The sequence below is a fragment of the Chrysemys picta genome, chromosome 2, assembly GCF_011386835.1.
Source record: "Chrysemys picta bellii isolate R12L10 chromosome 2, ASM1138683v2, whole genome shotgun sequence".
NCBI classification, from domain to species: Eukaryota; Metazoa; Chordata; order Testudines; family Emydidae; genus Chrysemys; species Chrysemys picta.
In genome coordinates this window covers 232014908-232038883 of record NC_088792.1, presented here as the reverse complement: position 1 = coordinate 232038883, position 23976 = coordinate 232014908, and the positions used below count along the sequence as shown (strand labels likewise).

The window sequence follows — 23976 nt, the reverse complement described above, 5'->3', positions numbered from 1 at the left end:
CCAAGTTTTCTTCATGAACTAGGGATAAGTATAAAGGTCCCAATCCTGCAATGAGCGCCGGGGAGGTAGACTCCATTGGGCCATCAGTCTACCTGTGCATAGCTCAGTGCAAGATTGGGGCCAGAGGTATTATGGTTCATAAAGCAAAATATCTGAGTCAGGAACATTTTCTAGCATGCTCTTCCATGTGGTCTGGTGTAAATGGTTACCTGCCAGCATTCAGTGTTTTTGAGTGAGGAAAAAAAACAACAACCAATATACCCACATTGTTTGAGTGTTCAGGATAGGGAATTCATTTTTATTTCTTAAACAAACTGATGGTGGTTACAGTCTGTTTTCGTAACAGTTGCAAGCAGTTTCATTATACAGTTATGTCTAAGATACAGAAACAACTGAACTTAACTGAAGACAAAAGAAAACAAGCTGCAAATATGCTTAACAGAATCAACAGCTAAATGAGATCAGTAAATGTACTCATCATCACATCCCTTAATTTGATATTTGTTCACAGACATATCTTAAAATTCCAAACAAGCAGCTTACACCAATTAACTTGTTTAAAACAGATAATTTGTTTCGGTAATTTATATGGGTAAATAAAATTCATTTTCTACATGAAATTCCCTTAGTGCTTTATTTTTGGCATGCACGTTTCATTCCTCATGTGTGTATTCCATTTTAACAGAGTCTGTGTTTATTTTTTTAAGAACAAAGTAGATAAACTCAGTACAAAGCTTTGCGACATAGGCAACACCTGTTTCTGCTACACCTCCCTTCCTTACCCCCTCTCTTTCTCCCCCACCTACCCCTCTCTCCAGGTGACTATGGTGAGCAACTAGCTCTCTGAGAGACTTGAACAGGACATACATATTGGTAGATGTGGGTGAATGCTTTAATGTTTATTAATCTAAAAATGAGAAAAGATTACAAAAATATAAGGAGTAGAAAACCTTAGACAAGTTAAAATACATAAATCTTTAAGCAAAGTTTGTTTTGATCAGGCAAAGTTTAATATATCAAATGTCACTCCAAAATAACAGGGATATAAACTAAACAAAATACATTATACTAACTATGTATTCAAAAGTGACAGTAAACCTTTTTTACCTAAGGACACTGTGCCATAGTTAGTAATCTGATTCGGTGCATTACAGCATCTACACAGAATAATTCCATTTAAGTATTGTTGATATTATAAAAATAACTATTTAAAATTATTATACGTAAACTAAAACAGATCAGGTGTAGGTTTGATAATTATGATTTTGTTTTAATTAAATTCTTCAATATTCCCACTGATTTCACAAACCTGTGAAAATAAACACAAAACAAGAAAGTAATGCTGAAACCATTATATACAAAACAGAATGAGAAATCTCGATCCTTTACTGTGTTTGTGCAGGATTTCCCATATTTCCACATTGAATACTGTGACCTAAAATGAAGTGATGTACCACTCCATGGAGACCAAATAATGTGTCTGATGAATTCAGTGTCTAATCACTAAAATATCCATCAGCAGATGACAATTTACATGATTTTATTCATTATTTGAAAGCATTTAACAAGGTTTTAAAGTTATTGATGAATCGTGAGAAGCATGCAGTGTAGGAAGCCTGAGATGAGTTGGTTAATTGCAATTAATCAGATAAATCATACGACAATATTTCTGTTCCTGACTGAATAAGCAACCACCACGCAGCTGCAGGGTGAATACTTACCAGTGCAAATTTAAAATTCAGTTTCCACAAATACTTACATGTCCATGCAACTTTGATATTTGTTTTCTGCAAACATTGCTGGTAACAAAAGAATAACAGAGATGCTCACAGAAAGCAAAGATAGGAGTGTTCCTGCAAGTGGATCTGCTTGTGAAGATCCAGTGGCAGGCTCCATCCCATAAAAGGGACATGAAGACATCCAAACCAAATTCACGTGCAGACTTGAGGAAATATCCCTGAAGGTTTTTTTTTTTACCAGCCTTCTCCCAACTCTACTAAGCACAACGAGAACTAGCAAAGTACACTGATTTCATATTTATCCAATTATTCTGAGCACGCACAAATATACTACTCATCTGTTGGACCCAAGGAAGTGCCACACGAACAAACGACTTTAGTTGGAGATAACCAACCTGATCTACTTGTAACAAGATGTTTATGTTTCTCTTTCCCAAGGAGTAGGTCTGGATTTTACTCATGACTCTATCCTGCTTTGTACATGAGTATTCAACAGAATGCATCATAACAGAAATAACACCCGTGAAATACTAGCTAAGTCCTTACCGCACATTAACCTTATACTTATTTCATTAATTCCTTTCATCTTTAAGTTGAACTCAGAGGTTCTCATACTTCATTGCACCGTGACTCCCTTCTGACAACAAAAATTACTACAGGCCCCATCCCCCTGCATCTGCCATGTGGACTGAAGCCAAAGCCCAAGCCCTGCTGTCCCAGGGCTGGTATTAAATTTGCTGGGGACTGGGGCTAAAGCCACAACCCAAACCCTGCTTCACAGGGTCTGAAGCTGAAGTTTGAGACCCGCCGCCCAGGGCTGAAGCCCTCGAGCTTTGGCTTCAGCCCCGGAGGCGGGGCTCAAGCTTTGGCTTCAGCCCGGGGCCCCAGCGAGTCTAACACTGGCCCTGCCAACCCCATTAAAAGAACTTTGGGGTCGCGACCCACAGTTTGAGAACTGCTGGAAACTGTTTTTCTTAGAAGCACCCATCAGACTCAACTTTAATAAAATGTAGCCAGATACCATGACACTACTAAAATCTTTGCTAGGTTTGTTTCCAGAAATACCTAGTATATTGCTGGCACTGATTATTATTATGATTACCAAGATACTTTGACCCTGTCTTGACAAACATAAAATGTGAGGTTTTCAATCATGCTAACGCAATTAAAATTGCTTAACTTGATTAAAAAGCCCTTTTAATACCCACTAAGATGCAAGCTAATGTGGTTGAAATGTGTATTAGCTGTGTTGTAGCCTAGGCTCCCCACAAACAACTGCGCTAACACCTTTTTTGCCTGCCAAGACAAGACTTTTGTGTTTGAACTGAAATGTTTTCATGCCTTGCAATGGCAGGGTAAAGGATGAGGGAAATGATGTAGTGACCAAAAGCCCCAGTGAGTTTTTTCCAGTCACTTATTTCCATGATTTTACTCCATCATATCTATCTACCTACCTACATACCTGATATACCAGGCCCAGCTCTGGACACCCTATCTCAAAGAAGATAGGAGACTTATAGAAGGGGTCCAGACAGGGCCGGCTCCAGGCACCAGCCCACCAAGCTTGTGCTTGGGGCGGCACGGCGCTCCGGCCCCCGGGGAGAGCGGGGCCATGGCCGGGCTCGCCGCCCTCCCCCCTGGCGCCCTCCCCCCGGCCGCCGGGGGGAGAGCGGGGGCTCCGGCCGCCCTCCTCCCAGGGCTCCGGCCGCCCTCCTCCCAGGGCTCCGGCCGCCCTCCCCCCACGCAGGGGGGGTGGGGGTGGCTGGCGGCTTTTTTGCCTGGGGCGGCAAAAAAGCCAGAGCCGGCCCTGGGTCCAGAGACAGATGATGAAAGTTTTTAGAGGTATGGAAACACTTCTACATGAGGAGAGATTGAAAAGATTGGGATTGTACAGTTTTTGGAGATTACAATGAAGATGTCATTATAGATATATGCAAAATAATGAATGGCATAAAGAACGTAAGTGGGGGACTCCTATATACTCTCATAATACAAGAATAAGACAACATTCAATTTTTTTTGTAACACAATGCATAATTAATCTCTGAAACTTGCTGCCACAAAATATTACTGAGGTCAAGACTTAAGTAGGATTTGAAACATGATTACACATTTATATGAATGAATTTATATGAATGTTACTGGACAATAAGATATAAGGGATACAATACTTCATGCTTCAGGGCATAAACCTACCTACCTACCATTAGTAGCCAAGGGTTATGGAATAACCTGTTCAAAAGGCAAATTTCTTCTTAATTGTCCATTATGTGTATTCTTACACCTTCCTCTGAAGCATCAGGCACTAGCCACTCTCAGAGATGGGATACTGTACAAGATGATTCAGCATGGCTATTCCTATAATACTATGCTTGAAAAACTGTCAAACACCCAACAGAGAGTGATATCTTCCTTAGATGCCATCAGGTCACTCAGGCAGGAAACAGCTTTGGAAAGGTACTTGACTAAAGCTACTGAAAGAGTCTGATTTTCTAATATAAGGGAGGGTGACAATAATTTAATGCTTGTACAGCTAGCACCTAGTGGGCCTAATTCTCCATTGACTAGTGGCAGGACACCAGAATAAAAATTATGAGTCACTGAAGTTGGTGAAGTAGCATAAGATCAGAATCAGGAGCTCTATTTGGAATGCAATATGCAAAACGTTAACTAACTAATTCTCACAATTTTACTGTGAGGTTGGCAGATGATATTACTCCCATTCTACAGACTGGGAAAATGAGGCACAGAGAAGTTAGGTGGTATTTAGACACCACAGTGATAGGCACATTAGTATTGCATATTGAGAGATTAGGGGCTTGTCTACATGTCTCTGCACTGTGAATTGCAGCACACACTTAAGTGTTGCACCGTAACTGCCCCATGTAGATCCTCCTAGCCCAAACTAAAGGTACCTAGTTTGCATTAACATAGTCCTATTTAAAAGGGAACTATGTTAACATGAACTAGATACTTTTTAATTTGTGCTAAAGAGTAGTTACAGCACATTTTAATGCAAACTGCAATTCACCCTCCTGCTAAATAGACTGTGGATAGTGTAGACAAGCTGAAAGTGATTTACTCATGGGCCATATAGAGAGCCAATTTCATAGATCAGGGATTACAACTCAACAGTGCTAGCTCATGAAGTTTCCCACTAAAGGGGTTCCTCAGCCACAACTATTTCTTTTATATATATGATATATAAACATAACCCCTCCCAACTCTTCTTTCTCCCTAAACGTAAGCCTTTCCCACTTTGTGCTGTAGGGAGTTACTGCAGCTTTGAGTCGGAATAACTGCCAGTCTTGTAAAATGTATTACACAGATGTTGGAGGGATTTAAAGTTTTAAGAGTGTAGCACAGTCGTCTCCAAACTTTTTTGATCGCGCACCCCATCAGTAAAATTTTTTTGACCACGCACCCCCGCCGCGCCAGCTCTACCATTTTTGCTGAAGCTCCCGCCCCAAAAATGCTCCTCCTGACGCGCACCCCCAAGGATCCTCTTGTGCTCCCCACTTTGGAGACCACTAGTGTAGCATACTAAGGGCCGCAGAAAGAAATCAGCTCTTTTTTCATGAACTCTTCACCTCCTGGTCACTTCTGTACATTGGGATCACAAAGTATTTTAAATTTTTCCTGGTTTCTGTGGCAATCTGACCCTTCTGCTGAAACAATCAGCCAGCTGTGAAACCAAGATATTGTCCAGACCTTATGCAGTGCAGAAGGGTATGCATACACGGTTTGATGCTCCCCTGCCATCCACCTTATGGAGTCATTTATACCGGTGCAAAGTGGGTGTAGGATGTTATGAAATGCTAGCAAGTCAGAATGGTATCTACTTTGCACTCGCTCTGTACAGGTGCTAATGTGCAGGGCAAAAGAGAATGAGGTTCATGGTTTCTTGAACTGAGCCCTTGGTGATCATAACTGAAGGAAAGTTAAGAATATGTGACAAAAACTATAATAGGTTACAGAATATCATCTCTGCCTGTTGTGACAGTGCTCTGCTACTATAGTGATGGTTGTCATATAAGAACCAAGAAAGCTAGACAGATAGGGCTCAAACTTAACTCTGCACTGATCCCTTTGCACTGCTCCTGTAGTGCAAAGAAGCTAGAAAGCTGCCAGATCTCCCCAGCTGGGAATACTCTCTGCAGCCTCCAGTCCTCACGTAAAGGATTTATTGAAGAGACAAGGTGGGTGAGGTAATATCATTTTTTGGACCAACTTCTATTGGAGAGAGAGACAAGCTTGTCTCTCTCACCAACAGAAATTGGTCCAATAAAAGGTAATACCTCACCCTTGTGCCTCTGATATCCTGAGACTAACATGGCTGTAATCTTCACAGGTGCCACAGGGCCACAGCCACCTGGGCATTAGTTAGAATAGCCAAGTTTGCTAAGGCCTCAATTCAGCAAAGCACTTAATGAGTTTAAAGTAGGTACTTAAAATTAAGTGTTAAGTACATCTCTACTCAAAAAATCCTTTCACCATGTGACTAACCTTAAGTGTGTGCTTTGGTGAATCAAGGCCTATGCATGGCATCCACTTGATTTAGTCAAAATTTGAAGGAATGTTGGTTGTGTTTTTGTGGAAAGTTTAGTCTTTTAGTCACATTGGCTACCTTTTTTAACTGACTAATTGTGACTAACCCTAAATAAGTCAGTAAAAACATTACTTTATTCTGTTAAATTCTTTAGTTAAAAAAATTATACCTACTTTAATTTACTCAAAAGCTTTGCTTTTAGATGAATTAGCATTTTAGATAAATCATTTAACAATAAACATGTTGTTGAAACAACTTACATTTAAGTAACTCAAACCAGATAGTTCTTCAGATACAACCCAGAGTTGTTTTATTAATATATAGTACATTTTTATTATAACTTATATAGGTCACATTTTTATTATAACTTATATAGGTCACTTTATTTTATATTTGTGCTTTTCTTCTGATACAAACCTTTTTAGTATGACAAACTGCATTTTTCAAACAACCAAAATAAATAATAATTCATTGTTATCTTTTAAACTTAGCTGTATATATATTTTCTTCTGGTTTATAAATGAAGTAAAATTTTGTAGACTACAGGAAATGATGACTGGCCAGCAAATCTTTCCTAAAAGCCTAGAATCCCATTTGCAATGTTTATTTGAACATAAAGGGAAACCTTTTAAGTCTAATCTAGAAGTCAAACATTTATATCTATGTTACGGTATTTCTTGGCAGTTAATATAATGGATATTCGTATAGTTTCAATGAGGATGAATTCATTTTGCACTTTGAAATCTACAAAATTATAAAACTGTGACAGGAACCTGGAGTAATGAGGGATCTTTTTATGTGTAGGATTTTATGGATAGCCTCACTATCATCTTTTTAACTGATAAATTTCATTTATTGCTTTCCCAGCTTCGTTTTATATAATGTCTAAAAATGTTTGTATTCATTTATTCAGGGGCACATTTGGTGCCCCCCAAAAAGAACTTTTAATATCCCATTTCATATTTCAAAGATTATGAAAGTTTTCTGGCACGGATAACAATAGGATGAGCTCTGCAACCACAGAACCACCAGCCCCAGTCCTGCAAGCACATAATCACATGCTTTAGTGTTTGCAGTACAATAGTTTGTCAGGAAAAAATTATGCTGCTTCAACAAGTGACACTATGTAATGTCTGCCTAACTGGTGTTAGTTTTACAATTCACTTGACTGTGTCCATTAGAACTCTGATAAGAAGAAGCTTTAGAAAAAAAAATGAGACAGCATAAATATTTGACTCTTATGAGATCACTATGTCATGGTCTCATTCCACATATGACTGTCAAGCAATGCCTGGGAAAGCAGCTGGCATCTCTCAAAATGGCACATAAAGAGTGGTATTTATTAGTATGGATATCAACTAAGGGCTCGGTTATGCCTCCCCCAAGTTGCTCTGCTGAGCCTCCTCCTGCCCAACATGACTAGAATAGGCTGTGCTGGCCTTTATACACTCATTCCCCATAGGGAGACAGTGTGGATGAGAGGTGCGTGCACTGACATTTCTCCCCTGGCCGAGCCATGCTCTCCTCGCTTCCTATATCTTGTACACTGCCATGGAGGGGCCTATGGAGCTAATTTTTATGCCACACAGGGGTTAAGGAACTGCTTTGCATACATACCTTACATCCAGATTGTTTCCTATAGAGGCAGCAGAGACTGGTTTTGCCTTAAATTCATACCTATTGGAAGAGAATGTGATGCTAAGGTGTGTTGCTCTACTCTCCCCCAGCAGTGTACGTGACAGGAGAGTAAAGATACTGACCAAAGGAAGCGTCTGTGTTCATGTAATAAATATTGCAATCAATAATTTTCACTGAGACTCTAGCTTTGCAACTCTTATTCTTGCTGAGTACCTTCAAAAGAGGAAGGTTTAAAAAACAAAAACAAAACAAACCCCCCCAAACCCAAACAAAAAACAAAACACATCCTGAGCCAGCATAAATGTTTAACTTCTTGAGAGAACTGTCATACGCTTTTTCTACCAATGACTGACAAGCAGCTGGCATGTCTCACTATGGCATATCTAGAGTTATTTATTTGAATGGATACTAATTGAGGGCTCCAACATACCTGTATAGCACAACCCAATTCTCAGAAGTAAGGGCCCAATCCTTTCTAGTATCTGACGAAGCGAGGGGTTCCATTCTGCCAATAGTCTCAATCAGTAGGGCTTCTTATGGGGCAAGGTACTATTCAGCATGAATAAGAGTGGCAGAACTGAGCGCTCAGTGAGAAATGTAATGATGTGCCCTTTTAATGTGTCTTTTCTTTTGCTCTTTTGGGGTCTGACCCTGTCATCCTCACTCATGTTGAATACTCACATTTATTTTGCTACTTATTTGGTGCTATTCAGCATGGGTAAAGCTGGCAGAGTTGGGTCCTTTGCTTTGTTTCATCAGAGTTGATGACTGTCTCCCAAATTTTGTAGCCACTTTTTTTCCAAAATCAAGCTAGAAAAAGAATAGTCTAGCCATATAAAGATGTGGAAATTATCTTTATCAGAGACTTTTTATAAAAGCATTTAACCTGTGAATAAGGACACCAAAATTAGATTCTCTCGAACAAAATCTGAACTTCTTGTATTTGTAAACTTGGGCTGAGACTTGCTGGGTCTGCTACTCAGGGCAGAACCAAAAGAGAATCGGTGAGAGAAGGCTTCATCCTATGCCCACTGAAGTCAATTGTAAAGCTTCTATTGACTTCAAGTTCAATATGAGTAAAAATGTGGTGGAAAATCCCCTAACTCTTCTGTCCCTCAATTCAGGCTTGGTTTGAGGTCTATAACAGGGCTTAGACTGCAAATTCTTTCAGCCAGGTGCCATCTTTACATTGTGCACAGGTAACTTGAGCCATCCCCGCCTTTACCACAACACAAATAATAATGAACCAACCTTGCAGTATTTACTTTAATGTGTATGTGCTATATGAACCAGGCAGTGCAGGGTCTGTTTTCAGGGTCAAGCACTGAATGAACTTCTGCAGGTTCACTGGGAGGTTCCGTTTCTTCCATTAAGGGATTTTTAGCTACTGTGAGATGCTATAGCCCGGTCCTGCTACCCTCTGAAGGGGAAGTTGCTTCTTGCCAGACCCAGAGACCCTAAGGAATTGGAAGCTTTTTTCTTATCACCTCTCCTTCTGAGAAGGGAGTGGCCACCATGCACTCTCTGAAGTCACAGGGGAAAGAAAAGCAAGCCACCAGGCATCTGAAGACAGCAATGGTAAGGGGCGGAGGGGCTCTATGGTGGCATCTGAAGAGAAAAACGCATCAGCCCATGGCTGCTGATTTTTTGGTGGACCTAGGGTGCCATTTGAAATGAAAAGAGAATCTCAAGTCTTTCATCTTGTGCAAGTTCAAGGTTCTGTGCAAATGTAGCACACAGACCTAATGCAATCATCAGGAGTTCAGAGTATACAGAAAATCAAGGGAGAATAAACCCAGTAGCTGTAAGAGTTTTAATTGCTATAGAGATCATGACACTTTCTTCTGAACCCACACTAGGGTAAAGGTTAGGTAAAGATTAGGGTTCTTCTTTTGGGGGAGAAGGGCAGGTTAGGTTTTTTTTTGTTTAGTTATATTTTTAATATGGAGAGTTGAGTTAGACTCAAAGACTGGCACTAGAATGGCAACTACTACACTCACATGATATATCTATTGACTGTGGCCACAAATCATGAATGGATGATATTTACACTGAAAGGAAAAAAACATTGTTTTAGGTACCAAGCAACCATGTTGGTGACTATTTTTCTTTTCTTCATTGTCAAGTTTCTCTTTTCCCCCATTGTCTTTTCTTTTAATAAATAATGAGTTCCAGAAGTCTCTATCCTGGCATTTAATGTCAAAGAAAACTCATTTTCACTTTGCTCTAACTCAGGGGTCGGCAACGTTTGGCACACGGCTCGCCAGGGTAAGCACCCTGGCGGGCCGGGCCAGTTTATTTACCTGCTGATGCAGCAGGTTCGGCCGATCGCGGCCCCCCGCTGGCCGCGGTTCGTTGTCCTGGGCCAATGGGGGCAGCGAGAAGCGGCGCGGGCGAGCAATGTGCTGGCTGCGGCTTCCCGCAGCCCCCATTGGCCCAGGACGGCGAACCGCGGCCAGTGGGGGCTGCGATTGGCCGAACCTGCCGCGTCAGCAGGTAAATAAACTGGCCCGGCCTGCCAGGGTGCTTACCCTGGCGAGCCGCGTACCAAATGTTGCCGATCCCTGCTCTAACTGATTTGAACCGTTAAAAAAAAGGATTTATTTCCAATTGTTTTGGGTTCTTCCTGTTCTATTTTACAAACTACGGGTAACATTTTAAAAAGCACCTAAATGACTTAGGCACTTAACTCAAACTTCCAAAAGTTCCTTAGGAACCTAAGACCCATTGATTTTCAATAATACTTCAGCTTCTAACCACCTAAGTCATTTCTGAAAATGGGACTTAGTTAGGGGGAGATTTTCAAAGGCACGAATGTCAGCTAGGCACCTATTTCCCACTAAAAATTGATGGAAATTAGGCACTAAATTGCTATTTTTGCCTGTGAAAGTCTTCTTTTAGACTCATAAGTAAGCTGACGATTCTGTAAATGTTACCCAGTGAACCGCTCATTAGAAGATAAAATAAAAGAACACAAGGTGTCTGGATCATTTGTCTCCTAACTTTTTGTATTGTTAGAGGAATTTTCCCACTACCCAAGACTAGCTTTACACCTGGGTGCTATTATCTCAAAGAAGCCAAAGAATGTGGAAAATATTATCCTTATGTAATTTATTAAAAGCTGAGTCAAAGAACAGGTGTTACTATTGTAAAGATTAATTCAGCAGCTTTTCTGTTCAGACCCATAAATTATGAGCTTTCAGGCCCCTCAACACTAAATTACATATACAGTGTCCACGCAGACTTAAGTGTCATTTATTAACTTTACTCTAGAATGAAAAAATGAAATTGAATCTGTCCATACTTTGCCAGCTGCACTACCTGCAGTGAGCACTGAAAACTGGTATCATTAGGTATGCCAGGCTTCCCATTGGCTCTTCACTTTACAGCCATTTCAGCACCTGGGTTTTGGCAGGTCCTATTTTCTAGCAGTTAAAGTTCTGAACCGTGGGCTTGGCTACAACACTAACATTCCATCTCCAGATGGTTGCTATTACCACATAATTATTTTTTTTAAAACTGATTTTTAACCCAATCTACCATTCTCAGATGTCACATACAGTGTAACATTGCTTAGATCAAACATTTTTTGTTCTCCTTTCTCTACCTATATTAGTACAAAGAATGACCTAACTTAAATAGTGCAATAGGTCATTATGCAAGATGATATGTAGGCATAAAATCAAGATGAGAGCATGTTACAGCCGAAATCATTTTCATAAAGGAAACTATTATTTACAATTATATATTTTTCCTTCTCTGTTCTCATTGTCAAAAGTTCTAGTTAAAACTAATTGTGTTGATAAGTGTCAAAGAGGTGTCAAAGATTTTGCAATAGATTCACAGTGGGCTGAATTTAATTGCCACCTGGTCTGGCATTACTTGTGAACCCAAAGTGAAATTAACTCTTGCACAGAGGGCAAGCACAGGGTCCTCTTAGAACAGGCCGGGTGTACCTACACAGTAGCTGGCAAGGTGCTTCCCAGAACAGGTAAACAGACGTGCGCTAGCTCTGCTCAAACTAGTGTGCTAAAAATAGCAGGTTGCAGTGGCACCGGTGGGGGCTCAGGCTAGCTGTCTGAGTACATATCCAGGGAATTGGGTAGGACTGTACTCAGGATGCTAGTCCAAACCTCCACCCATGCCACTGTGGCCACACTGCTACTTTTAGAGTGCTAGCTCCAGCACAGTTCATGCATTTCTGTCTATCTGCTCTGGGAAGCATCCTTCTAGCTGCTGTGTAGACATACCCTTAGTTGTGAAGATCTGGGCCTTTACAAAGGGGTGCTTTTCACACACAGAACACCTGAATAAGTGAGAATTTCATGTTCACAAAAGGTTGACAAATTGGGCCTATAGGATACAGGCTAACAAAGGTAAAATAGCCAAAAGTGTAACAATGAGAGGGAAGGGGTACCTATTTTTTTACTTTGGGAATCTCAATGTGTAAATTCTAACATGAAAGTCAAACCACAGGCTAACTGTGCACTTGCAATATCAGCGTGAGCAGATGTAATTCTTCAATTTTTCAAGTGACATCATTTTGAAAAATGTATTCTGTTTATCAGACACGATCTTCATTAATTATACATTGCTCTCCAGTGACTATTCCTGTAGGAACCTGGCATTTCTTACTGTAATGCTGTTTGTTCAAGCAGTTCTAGTTCCATGTACAAAGTGCTCTAAGCACCTGATTAAACAGTCTGTTTTTTTTTTATAACCATAAAGCCAAAAATAGGTTAGGAAATAGCATACATTTTCAGCCTGACAGATCACAAGCTGCTATGCTTAAAATAAATTCAATTTGCAGAACATTTAACATTTCCAATAAGATTATTTATAGGAATTGCATAACCAGATATGATTGGTTAAAGCTTCAATGTATTAAGATTCATAGTGTGCATTACTTGTCTTTACTTGTTCTCTCATTTAGGTCATAATCCTGTTGACCTTTACTAACATGATTGGACCAACAGCCTTCAAAGGGACTATGCTCCTATAAGAGTATAAGAATGGCCCTACTGGGTCAGACCAAAGATCCATCTATCCCAGTATCCTGTCTTCCGACAGTGGCCAATGCCAGATACCCCAGAGGGAATGAACAGAACAGGTAATCATCAAGTGATCCATCCCCTGTCGCTCATTCCCAGCTTCTGGCAAAATATACTACTATAAGGGCCACTCAAGAACTTGCAGGATCTTGACTGTAGGAATGTTTGTGTAAAGAAGTATTACAGGTGCAATCCTTCAACCCTCACTCAGGTGAGTAATCATTATGAGAATAGCCCCACTGGAGTAACGATTACTTCTGTGAATAAGGGGTGCAGGATTTGGCCCTATGAAAATGAGGGGAGGGGAGCATTTTTTACATATATTCTCTCAGGCACCATCAGCTCCCAACAAACATACTCACATTTATCTTGATCTGCTTCCACACCTTCACTCTCTGTGTCACTTGGCAATATCCATGGTTGGTGGGCAAGCTGAAATTGATGTAAGAATTCATCCTGTCATAAACAGATATATTTTAGATAAATTACATAGAAGCAAGCACTTCAATCTCAGTTAATTGGACATATGAAAGCCTCAATAAAATCCAGCACTCCCTCATCAAAATAACCCACAATTAAAATGGTTTTCAGATAAGGCAAGAAAATTTGGGGCTCATTTTATTTCTCCTGTTAATCTGAGAAAGGATTCGTTTTTGAATTAATATTGTGATGGATTCCTGTACACTTATCTTGGAAATACAGTCATACAAAACCCAGTGGAAACATCTTCTGAATGTCAGTACTCCATATATCCCAGTATTACCAGGACCATGTCCTGAGATACCATGCAATAAGAGGGGAACAGGTTTTGTTCCAATGGGGCTTGATCCTGCTCCCATGTAAGTCAAAGGCAAAACTCCCATTGACTTCTATAGTGCAAGATCAAAACTCAAAAACTTTACGCAAAGCCTACTGAAGTCAATGGAAATTTTTCCATTGACTTCAGTGGGAGAAGGAGCAGGACCATGAAGAATTATTTTAAACTTATTTTTACCTCCAACATATCACAAAGCTATTGGGGGGCTTTGAACAATTGATTGGCATCAAAGTGTAAATGCTATTTTTATTAAGAGACGACTGGGCATGTTTATTTTTTAAACTGTTTACAGTCAGTTCTTAATATAAAATAATACAATGGCAACTTTCTTTAGAATATTCTTGGGTTTCAGAGAGAGACGGGGAAGGGCAGTATAGCAACCAAATGTAAATAGATGGTCTTAACATTTCAGAATTTCAGGGCATAGTGGTAAGTCTGACTGAAAATAAAGGTTATGAAGATCATGAACCAGATCCTCAGAATCTCGCTCTAAATACTCGGAATTATTACATTACATATGAATAGGGAATGCTTTAAAAAAAAATCAGATAATCCATCTTAAACCATAATCATGTCTTGTGTTATACAGCTACAATAAACAGAAGACAAGACTGACTGGACAAGATCTAACCTTTCTGGAGTAAATTATTTACTCAACCAGTCATCTATTAACAAAACTTAAAGTTCAACAGTGAAAGTTGCTATGCACAGAGCTGAGGTCCAAAAAATTTAGCATTATGAGTGTTTATTTTTATTGTGTTTTCTTAGTTGCAGTGACCGTAGTGCAGAGCTGGGCAAAAGTGTTCTGGTTTATGGAGCAGAATTCCTGCAGCATGGGGGCATTGTTTATGCTGCTATCACACTGATTAGTCCACTTTTTTAGCCCTTCTGATCATCTGGTCACTCCACAATTTTCCTAAAGCATAAGGACAGAAAAGGGAGAGTTGTTCAAAGCAATGCTGTAGAACAGACTCAGAATACCTCACAAAGAGATCCCCCATGGCATAAAATACATGAATATGGAACTCTGTCCTACACTTCTTCACTAGCCTGAGATACTATGGAAGGTATATATGGAATTCCTATGATTCTGGAGTAGAATTGTCCATGCATTGTCCATTATTAATTGATTCCTTTAATAAAGAAACAGGACACTGCACATGGCCGGTATTGAGGAAAAGTGGAAGAGAGTGCATTGAGGCATGCATGGAGCTTCCATGGATGAATTTAGTTCTTAAATTTGTCCCACTTATTATTGCCACATATGAAGTTTCTGCCATGGAAGTATAATAAAGCTGCCTAGAGGTATTCTACTCTGTGTAGCTGCCCCTTTCCCCAGCACACTGCTTGGAAACCTCTTCCTCTTTTCCGCACCCCCCCCCCCCCACCACCACTACTGAAGGAAAGCAGCAAGAGCCTGGGAGATACTTTTGATGGGAGGAGGAGAGGGAAGAGACCACATGCTGTCCAAGTAGAGATACAGCTATAGTCAACGTTCTCTCAAGAAATTCCATTACTAGTCCCAGTGCTATTATTAGTAGAGGAGTGGTCATGTGCACACACAGTACTCTAGAATCTGTCCGTAAGTGATCAGACAACAGCAAACAGTAAAGAACAAGGGCAACTAAAAAAAGTGAATAAATGTAATTTTTGAACCAGCTGTAGCAATCTCCCAAGAAAAATTATAAACAAATTAGTTTGTTCAACTCACTTCAAAAATGTGGCATAGGGAACAATCCTTCATTAGCAGGAAGATCAGTAAGTGATCTCACTGCTTTATTGCATTTTTAACATCTGTATACTGTGGTTCTGCCCCTCCATCCCCATCACACCAGCACCTGTGCTGGGGAGAATCCACCCCTCTCCAGAACCAGCGTGTTAGATCCCCTTTATGCCATTCCAGCCCTCTTACCCAGGTAAAGGGATCTGAGAAGGGATAACAATTTGGCTCTCAGTTACACCAGTGTAAATTGACAGTAAGTCCACTGATGTCAAGGACTTGCTCTGGATTTACATTAGGCTAGCTGAGAGCAGAATTTGTCCCTTAAGGTTTAATGCCTCACTCTATGGTAAACTTAAACTAGTTAAACTTTCCTCTTGTTAACAGACACGTTAAAACAAAAATGTACATATACTGAAAACAACTTTGAGTTATTCAGACGTGTAAACTGATTGTAAAATTCCATTTGTTCAAGAAATGAAACTGAAAACAAGAAAGTCAATGGGGCTCTTTTCCTTCAACACCAGTTCATAAGAACTATAAATGAACTGTGTCAGACACTAATGGATTCTGTCCTGAACAGAGAAACAGAATTCAGCTTTTTTTTTTTTAAATCAAACTACATAAAATATTTAAGGAAAAACTAAATGCCTAAAAAGGTATGTACAAAAGGGTTTAAAACCTCGATTTATTAATTTTAGAGAGATAATAAAAGCTATTTCTCAGGTAACATTTTTGTGTTATAATTCAGTTTGCCCTTGAACAGAGCTGGTAATATAACACACCTGCTGGTGCTGCAAGGTGTTATCTATTCCAAGAGACAGGCATTCATATGCTGAAGTACTCTGATCATTAGGTAACTTATAATTCTTTTTGAGGGGGATCAAAAAGCTAAGGTCTTGGGCATTTTTAAAAAGCTTAACAGCTGACATTTTAAATCTTTGCCAAATTATTCAAGAATTGTTCTAACACCATTAAACCAAGCCTGGTTAGAATATTGTCTCTGTCACAAGACAAAGAATAATTTCTCTAGATTTTATTTATTAGTAGTATTTTCTTTTCAGATTTCAGTCCTTCCTTACATAACTTTGATCCACATTAAAAGCTGTACAGGAAATGTACTTAGAGCATTAACAGATCTATTTAAAATAGTGTTTACTGAATTAGTTAATCATCTTTTAACTATTATTTCTGTAGAGGTACTCCTGATTTACAGCCGGGTAAGTGAGAAGAGCAGATTGCCCATTTTCTTTTTTCTCAAGCTTTCAGCCTAGCATCCTGTACAGTAAATGCAGTATAGCTATGGTGCACTCTCATCTAATGGAATTTCTTCTTTCATGACAAGTGCCTACAAGGAACAAATGTAACTTTTTCCCTCTTATCCTCTTCTTTGCATAGCACATATACTGAAATGGGAGTGGAAACAACCACTATCAGTTATAAAGGCTGCAAAACAGTTTCCAATGTAAAATTCCATTTTCACGTCATAACTTAACCTGACCTCTCATGCAAACTTAAAAGGAAGAGCTGGGCCATATTTGCCATGGAATTTTTGTTAGGGCTTCCTGACCCTTCCCAGCAAATCTACAACAATTTGGTTGCCTCTAGGATACAAAGGGGCCTCTTAATTGGCCAAGAGGATTCAGTCAACTTAAGAACATAAGAATGGCCATACTGGGTCAGACGAAAGGTGCATCAAGCCCAGTATCCTGTCTACCAACAGTGGCCAACTAAAGGTGCCCCAGAGGGAGTGAACCTAACAGGTAATGATCAAGTGCTCATCTCCTGCCATCCATCTCCACCATCTGACAAACAGAGGCTAGGGACACCATTCCTTACCCATCCTGGCTAATAGCCATTAATGGACTAAACCTCCAATAATTTATTTAGTTCTCTTTTAAACCCTGATAGCCCTAGCCTTCACAACCTCCTCAGGCAAGGAGTTCCACAGGTTGACTGTGCACTGTGTGAAGAAGAGCTTCCTTTTATTTGTTTTAAACTTGCTACCCATAAAATTTCATTTGGTGGCCTCTAGTTCTTATATTATGGGAACAAGTAAATAATTTTTCCTTATTCACTTTCTCCACACCACTCACGATTTTATATACCCCTATCATATCCCCTCTTAGTCTCTTTTTTTCCAAGCTGAAAAGTCCTAGCCTCTTTAATCTCTCATCATATGGGACCCGTTCCAACCCCCTAATCATTTTAGTTGCCCTTCTCTGAACCTTTTCTAATGCCAATATATCTTTTTTGAGATGAGGAGACCACATCTGTACACAGTATTCAAGATGCGGGCATACCATGGATTTAGATAAGGGCAATAAGATATTCTTCGTCTTATTCTCTATCCCTTTTTTAATGATTCCTAATATCCTGTTTGCTTTATGGCTGCCACTGTACACTGTGTGGATGTCTTCAGAGAACTATCCACGATGACTCCAAGATCTCTTTCCTGATTAGTTGTAGCTAAGTTAGCCCCCCATCATATTGTATGTATAGTTGGGGTTATTTTTTCCAATGTGCATTACTTTACATTTATCCACATTAAATTTCATTTGCCATTTTGTTGCCTAATCACTTAGTTTTGTAAGATCTTTTTGAAGTTCTTCACAGTCTGCTCTGGTCTTAACTATCTTGAGCAGTTTAATATCATCTGCAAACTTTGCCACCTCACTGTTTACCCCTTTCTCCAGATCATTTATGAATAAGTTGAATAGGATTGGTCCTAGGACTGACCCTTGGGGAACACCACTAGTTACCCCTCTCCATTCTGAAAATTTATCATGTATTCCTACCCTTTGTTCTCTGTCTTTTAACCAGTTCTCAATCCATGAAAGGATCTTCCCTCTTATTCCATGACAACTTAATTTACGTAAGAGCCTTTGGTGAGGGACCTTGTCAAAGGCTTTCTGTAAATCTAAGTACACTATGTTCACTGGATCCCCCTTGTCCACATGTTTGTTGACCCCCTCAAAGAACTCTAATAGATTAGTAAGACATGATTTCCCTTTACAGAAACCATGTTGACTTTTGCCCTACAATTTATGTTCTTCTATGTGTCTGACAATTTTATTCTTTACTATTGTTTCAACTAATTTGCCCGGTACTGACGTTAGACTTACGAGTCTGTAATTGCCGGGATCACCTCTAGAACCCTTTTTAAATATTGGCATTACATTAGCTATCTTCCAGTCATTGGGTACAGAAGCCGATTTAAAGGACAGGTTACAAACCATAGTTAATAGTTCCGCAATTTCACATTTGAGTTCTTTCAGAACTCTTGGGTGAATGCCATCTGGTCCCGGTGACTTGTTACTGTTAAGTTTATCAATTCATTCCAAAACATCCTCTAGTGACACTTCAATCTGTGACAATTCCTCAGATTTGTCATCTACAAAAGATGGCTCATTTTGGGAATCTCCCTAACATTCTCAGCCGTGAAGACTGAAGCAAAGAAAGAACTTCCCATTGTAGACAGCTGCCTGGGAAAGCACTGGGCTATGTTGCATTTCTCTCCCAGCTGCACCAAGTGTCATGGGGCAGAAATGCTTATTGGGAATGTTCAGACTTTGGTTATTTCCTGGAGGTCCTTAGCACATTTAGGGTTATCCCACCTCTCCTTTTCTAAGCATCCAGGAGACAAGGCAGGCCAGACAACCAAAAAGGAGTACCCATGGCTAACAGGGTCGTGTCCCAATCACAAAGATAGCAGAGGTCACATTGCTCTGGTGGCCAGGTTCTGTCCCCATATTGCCTGGGTCGGTAAGAGAGTCATGGGCTGCTTTCCTCAATTAGGGGGCAAGGGGAAATGACTGTGCAGTTGCCACCACAGCTTTTCCCTATACTCACAGCCTTCCCCAGTAGATATCCCCAAGGTGACTCCCCAAAGTAATAGAAAGTTATTCAGGAACATGGTTAGCGAGTGACAAGTGGGGCTTGTGGCCAGGCCACTGGCAGCCAATGCTACATTGCCCCCAATAAGCAAAGGAAGACCACCTGGGAACAGAAGCCAATGAAGAGAAGGCAGGCAGGGTTATGAGGGACTTCCAGTACTGCTTGGGGATGAGGAGGGAGATACCAAAATTTGAGCAAGTGCCACAGCAAGGGAAGATCAAAAATCAAAGACTATCACAATTACAACCATAACAAGGCTGCAGGTGTCAGAGGCCTGCAGGTGTCTGAGTTGTCCCTTCATATTTCAAAACAGATCAGAAGAAAGCAGGTGAGAAGGTCACCCTAAGATGACACTTGATGGAGCTCATATGCTCAGTGTATGTTTATGGAGTGTTGCACCTACCCTGCCACCCTTAAAAGTTGGGGTGTTTGATATTGCATGGGCAGAGCTCCCCTTAAGTCCAGACTTTGGTTATCTCCTGGAAGTCCTTAGCACATTTAGGGTTATCCCACATCTTTTCATTGCTAATTCTTTTTGCATAGGAAGTGCCTGTACTATAGCCAGGCAGATCACCAGGATGGAGAAGGCAGTCATTGACTGTTGGAGATTGGGGCGTTTTATGCCATACATCAGGAATTACTTAATACGAATGGGGATTCCTAATATTAAAGTTTCTTCCACTTCCTAGTTCACCTTACAATTTTGACTCTAAGAAGGTAGGAATTGTGGGATGCAGTGTTATCCATTAGGCCACCTCTCAGACAGGAACACAGCTAGGTTTTGAAGTGGACAAGGTTAATGGTCAGGTGGCTCCTGACATAAGCCTTACTCATTTGGATGGAGTTTCCAGGGTATGGAGAAGCTGCTGGTTAAAATCAAGCAGGACTGGACCATTTTAAGGCTGTATGTTTCCCAGGCAGGAGGAGCATGGTCAAATATGCTGCCAATGGAGAGTAGTCTCCCTGAATTCCACTGTAGAAAGGTCCAGGAAAACATGAACACCTTGTGAATCCCACCCAAAGTGCTTCCTCACTTAGGCTCCTAAAGTGGCAGATGCTTAAGTCCAACATTTAGGCACCACTGATATTCACAAAAGCCCTACTCAGCTACTGTCTAATCCTGTAGGTGCCTAAACTCCTTAGGTCTTTAAGTTTATGGCATTAAAGACCCCCCAAGACATCTAAATGTCAGTGTCTGGGCATGCACACAGCTGCAGGAGTGGGGAGCTCCTGGAAGGAGGCTGAGCAGCCAGGCTCTGCCTCTCTCTGGCAGCTGGGCTGGAAGGCTCTCGTCAATGTCACAAATGATTTTTTTTCCCCTCAAGAACCCTTTCTGCAAAAAAAAATCTCATGTTTGTGGCATTTCATTTCAGTCCATTTCAAAAATGCAAAATTTTTAGTGGAAAGGGATGTCAGTTTTCCAGCCAGATGTAATGGGAGTGCCTGGCTCCCCACCTTCTACAGCTGTGGAGTCATTTTTGCCTAAGTTTACCCATCTTCACAGCATAGTCAAGGCCTCATAGAGCTTATTGGATCATAAAAGTATCAGACACTAACCTCTATTTTTCTTCATTCCTACAACTCTGTAAACAACAGCGATTTTTAAAAATTTTGCTCTAAAAATAATTCACCTGATTTGACATCTTTTATGCCCTATGTCATTTCCAAACCCATTTTAAGGACAGTAATATGCTTTCAGAAATATCTCATCTAAAGGAAATGCTAATATAACTCTGCAAAAATAGCATTACAGTCTCTGTACTAACCAACCTATAAAAAAAGTGTTCTAAATTCAGTAATTAAATTTCCGAAGTAACTTGTCTTTCTTTTCACCGCAGACTAATTATGTAAAACCCACTACTATGTAAGAAACAGGCTTTTTTTAATGCTATGAATCAGCCCAGTTTGCAAAGCAGTATTAAACTTATTAGCTACTGGCTCTATTATGTTAGCTTTTCTTCTCATTTCAAAGTAATTCTGTGATATTATGAAGCAAATCTACCAATTCAAAACGTAAGTAATCACTATTATCTGTCAAATATTTGAGTGGCTTTTCTGTTGGATAAAAGTAAGATTAGTCAGCTCTGTGAACAAAAAATTAACCCTTATATTTCTAAAAAAATCTTGATTAAAATTCCATACATAAGCATTAGTAAAAAAATAAATATATTGAAAATCTTACTTCTGACAAACTGATTCTTTGAGGGACAGTTCCTATAATATCTCCACTCGTTTGTACAGCTAGCCCTGCAGGAGTGCCAAGAGTCCTCCCAATTTGACTCTTAGACGTTAAGGATCTGCTTCTTTGCATACTAAGGATTCCATCCTTATTTCCCTGGTTGCTAGAGGTATGAGGTCTTGGCAACAAACTATTTGGGGTTGCAGGTCTGCTTCCTGGAGTCGATGGCGTTGGAGGCCTGTTGTTCTGCATATTGGAAGTCTGAGGCCTACTATTTGAGGTACTGGAGACCTGCGCTCTGCTGTTAGTAGGAAGCGGTGATTTGTTTTCTTGCAGCTGCAGCTGAATATTTTTCCCAGTTTGACTTGGAACTTGAGACCTTGAATTTTGGCCTAGTGTGGCTTGAAGATTTCCTGGTTGATGTGATGTAACTAAATTAATATGTGGACTACTACTTGCTTCTTCCCAGAGTGCTAGGTCCTTTTCAATGTCTGCACACAGAAAAAAGACAACAGTAACATTAAAGTAAAAAGAAGGATACACTGAGGACGTGTCCACATGGAGACTTGGTGCACAGCAAGCCAGGGTCCGAACTTACAGTGCTCTAGCCAGCTGCACACTAAATTGTCATGTGGACCCTGTGATCACGCACTAAAAGTTCCATAGGGCTCTTTGATGTTCTGCTGTTTGAAACAGCAGGTCAAAGCACATTTTTAGTATATGATAGCAGGGTCTATATGGACAGTTAAGCACAGCAGGCTAAAGTGCTGCAGATGTATACTGTCTGTCCATGTAGAGAAGCCTAACATATGTAATCTCTCTTCTTCATGATTTTAAAATTGATTTAAAGTATGAATGAATGGTGAACGCAGCTTGAGGTTGTGGAGAGAAAACCTACTCATCTCTCAGCCATCCCTGCAAATGGAAGACAGACAGAACTAACAATCCAAAATATATGTTTTTGCAAGCCATTTCTCCTTCAAAGTTCATCCCTCGGAAATGGAATATGACATCACTTTGTAATTATCTTTTCTTGATATGAAAGGCATTAAAACCAATAATAACCTCCATTATTTCTCCCAAGTTATATTCCTTTAACTTCTATGAGGTTTCTCTTTAGTAACAAATAAAGACCGGGCAAAACTCTGGCTCTGAGCAAACCTCTTGTGAGGGTGGACTCTAAACCTGATTCACAATCTGAATTTTACTCCTGGATCCTAACCTTATAAGTGACCAAACACGCTTGAACTCTGGTGTGTTTGAAATTTTGACATATTCTGGATTTGAATGTTGGGGCTCCAATCTATCTCAGCATCTAATTCCATGGAGACACAGTTTGAAAATGCACAGGCTTCACTAACTTTAGCAGAAGCCATGTATTAAAATCCAAGAGTAGAATTTGGTCCATAAAGGGGCTTCAGCTTTACACAAGCCAAACTCTCAGTTCAGTGGGAGTTTCCCTTTCTGAGGTATAAAAAAAATAAAGCCCTATCTAGGCCAGGACAATTGAGTGTTACTGAAGAATCTTTGCTTCTGAATTCATTCAAAAGCTATTTATGTTTCTAATTTACAGGTAAATTATATCATTACAGTGTGTCCAACAAAGTTAAAGTAATGGTGGTTAGGTACTTTACTATGTTAGCAAAATGAAAACCCTCACAAGTAAACATGTCAAGGAACTTGACAAGACATTCATTGAATCATCTAGTTTATGTTTCACCACAATTGTCAATTTCACACCCTCACTGGCAGATGACTCTATTTAACTTTGTTTTGAGACACACAATCAGTTTCCTTTAGAACCAACAGCAGTGTCATTTTGTTTTAAACAGTATGAGCCACATTCTCAGCAGGTGGGAACTGGTATAGCCCCATGGACTACAAGCTCTGTGTGTATAATGAAGCCTCCATCCCACAGAAAATCTGCATTGCATTTGTGACTTGACAGCAAAGACTTCAGTATACAAGAAATCCAACAGCAATCCCAAACCTGATTTTCCAATACTATAATTTAGAATCTATTCTCATCCACTTCCACCTGTGTTTACCAAAAATGCACCATGTTTATACTATACATTTATAAATTATGAGTACACACAAGTAGAATTGGTCTGCATTAAAATGTGCTCATATTTTATTAAATATTTTACTCATTTACTTTTAAAAAAATAAAAAACAAATTGTGTCTGCTAGTCTAAAATAAGGTATTCAACATGTTAGAAGACTGGTATTAGAGAAGGTAGACTCAAAATTGTCAGTGAAATCTCAAAGGATATACTATCCAGACTCTTTAGTGAACAAATGTTTTCCTACTAGCAAATTTACAAGGTTCATTATTGTTTATATATTTAGCAGACAGTTAAGGATATTTCTTATTGTTGCTTTA

General features: G+C 39.9%; 1 protein-coding gene across 6 annotated transcripts in view; it reads right to left on the bottom strand.

The window, feature by feature from the left end:
* Nucleotides 1-269: 269 nt before the first annotated feature.
* The window catches only part of C2H8orf34 (chromosome 2 C8orf34 homolog), a 235204-nt gene continuing 211497 nt past the window's right edge, over nucleotides 270-23976 (bottom strand). For 2 of the 6 annotated variants that reach the window (XM_065585726.1, XM_065585727.1), the window contains exons 12-14: nucleotides 21594-22081; nucleotides 13340-13433; nucleotides 270-1309 (exon numbers count right to left, since the gene is read on the bottom strand). In XM_065585726.1, the coding sequence (XP_065441798.1) occupies nucleotides 1302-1309; nucleotides 13340-13433; nucleotides 21594-22081 (590 nt within the window). In that variant the 3' untranslated portion in view covers nucleotides 270-1301. Of the gene's footprint in view, nucleotides 1310-7905; nucleotides 7966-13339; nucleotides 13434-21593; nucleotides 22082-23976 lie in introns of all 6 variants that reach the window. The other 4 variants (XM_065585723.1, XM_065585725.1, XM_065585724.1 and 1 more) reach the window with 4 other exon arrangements.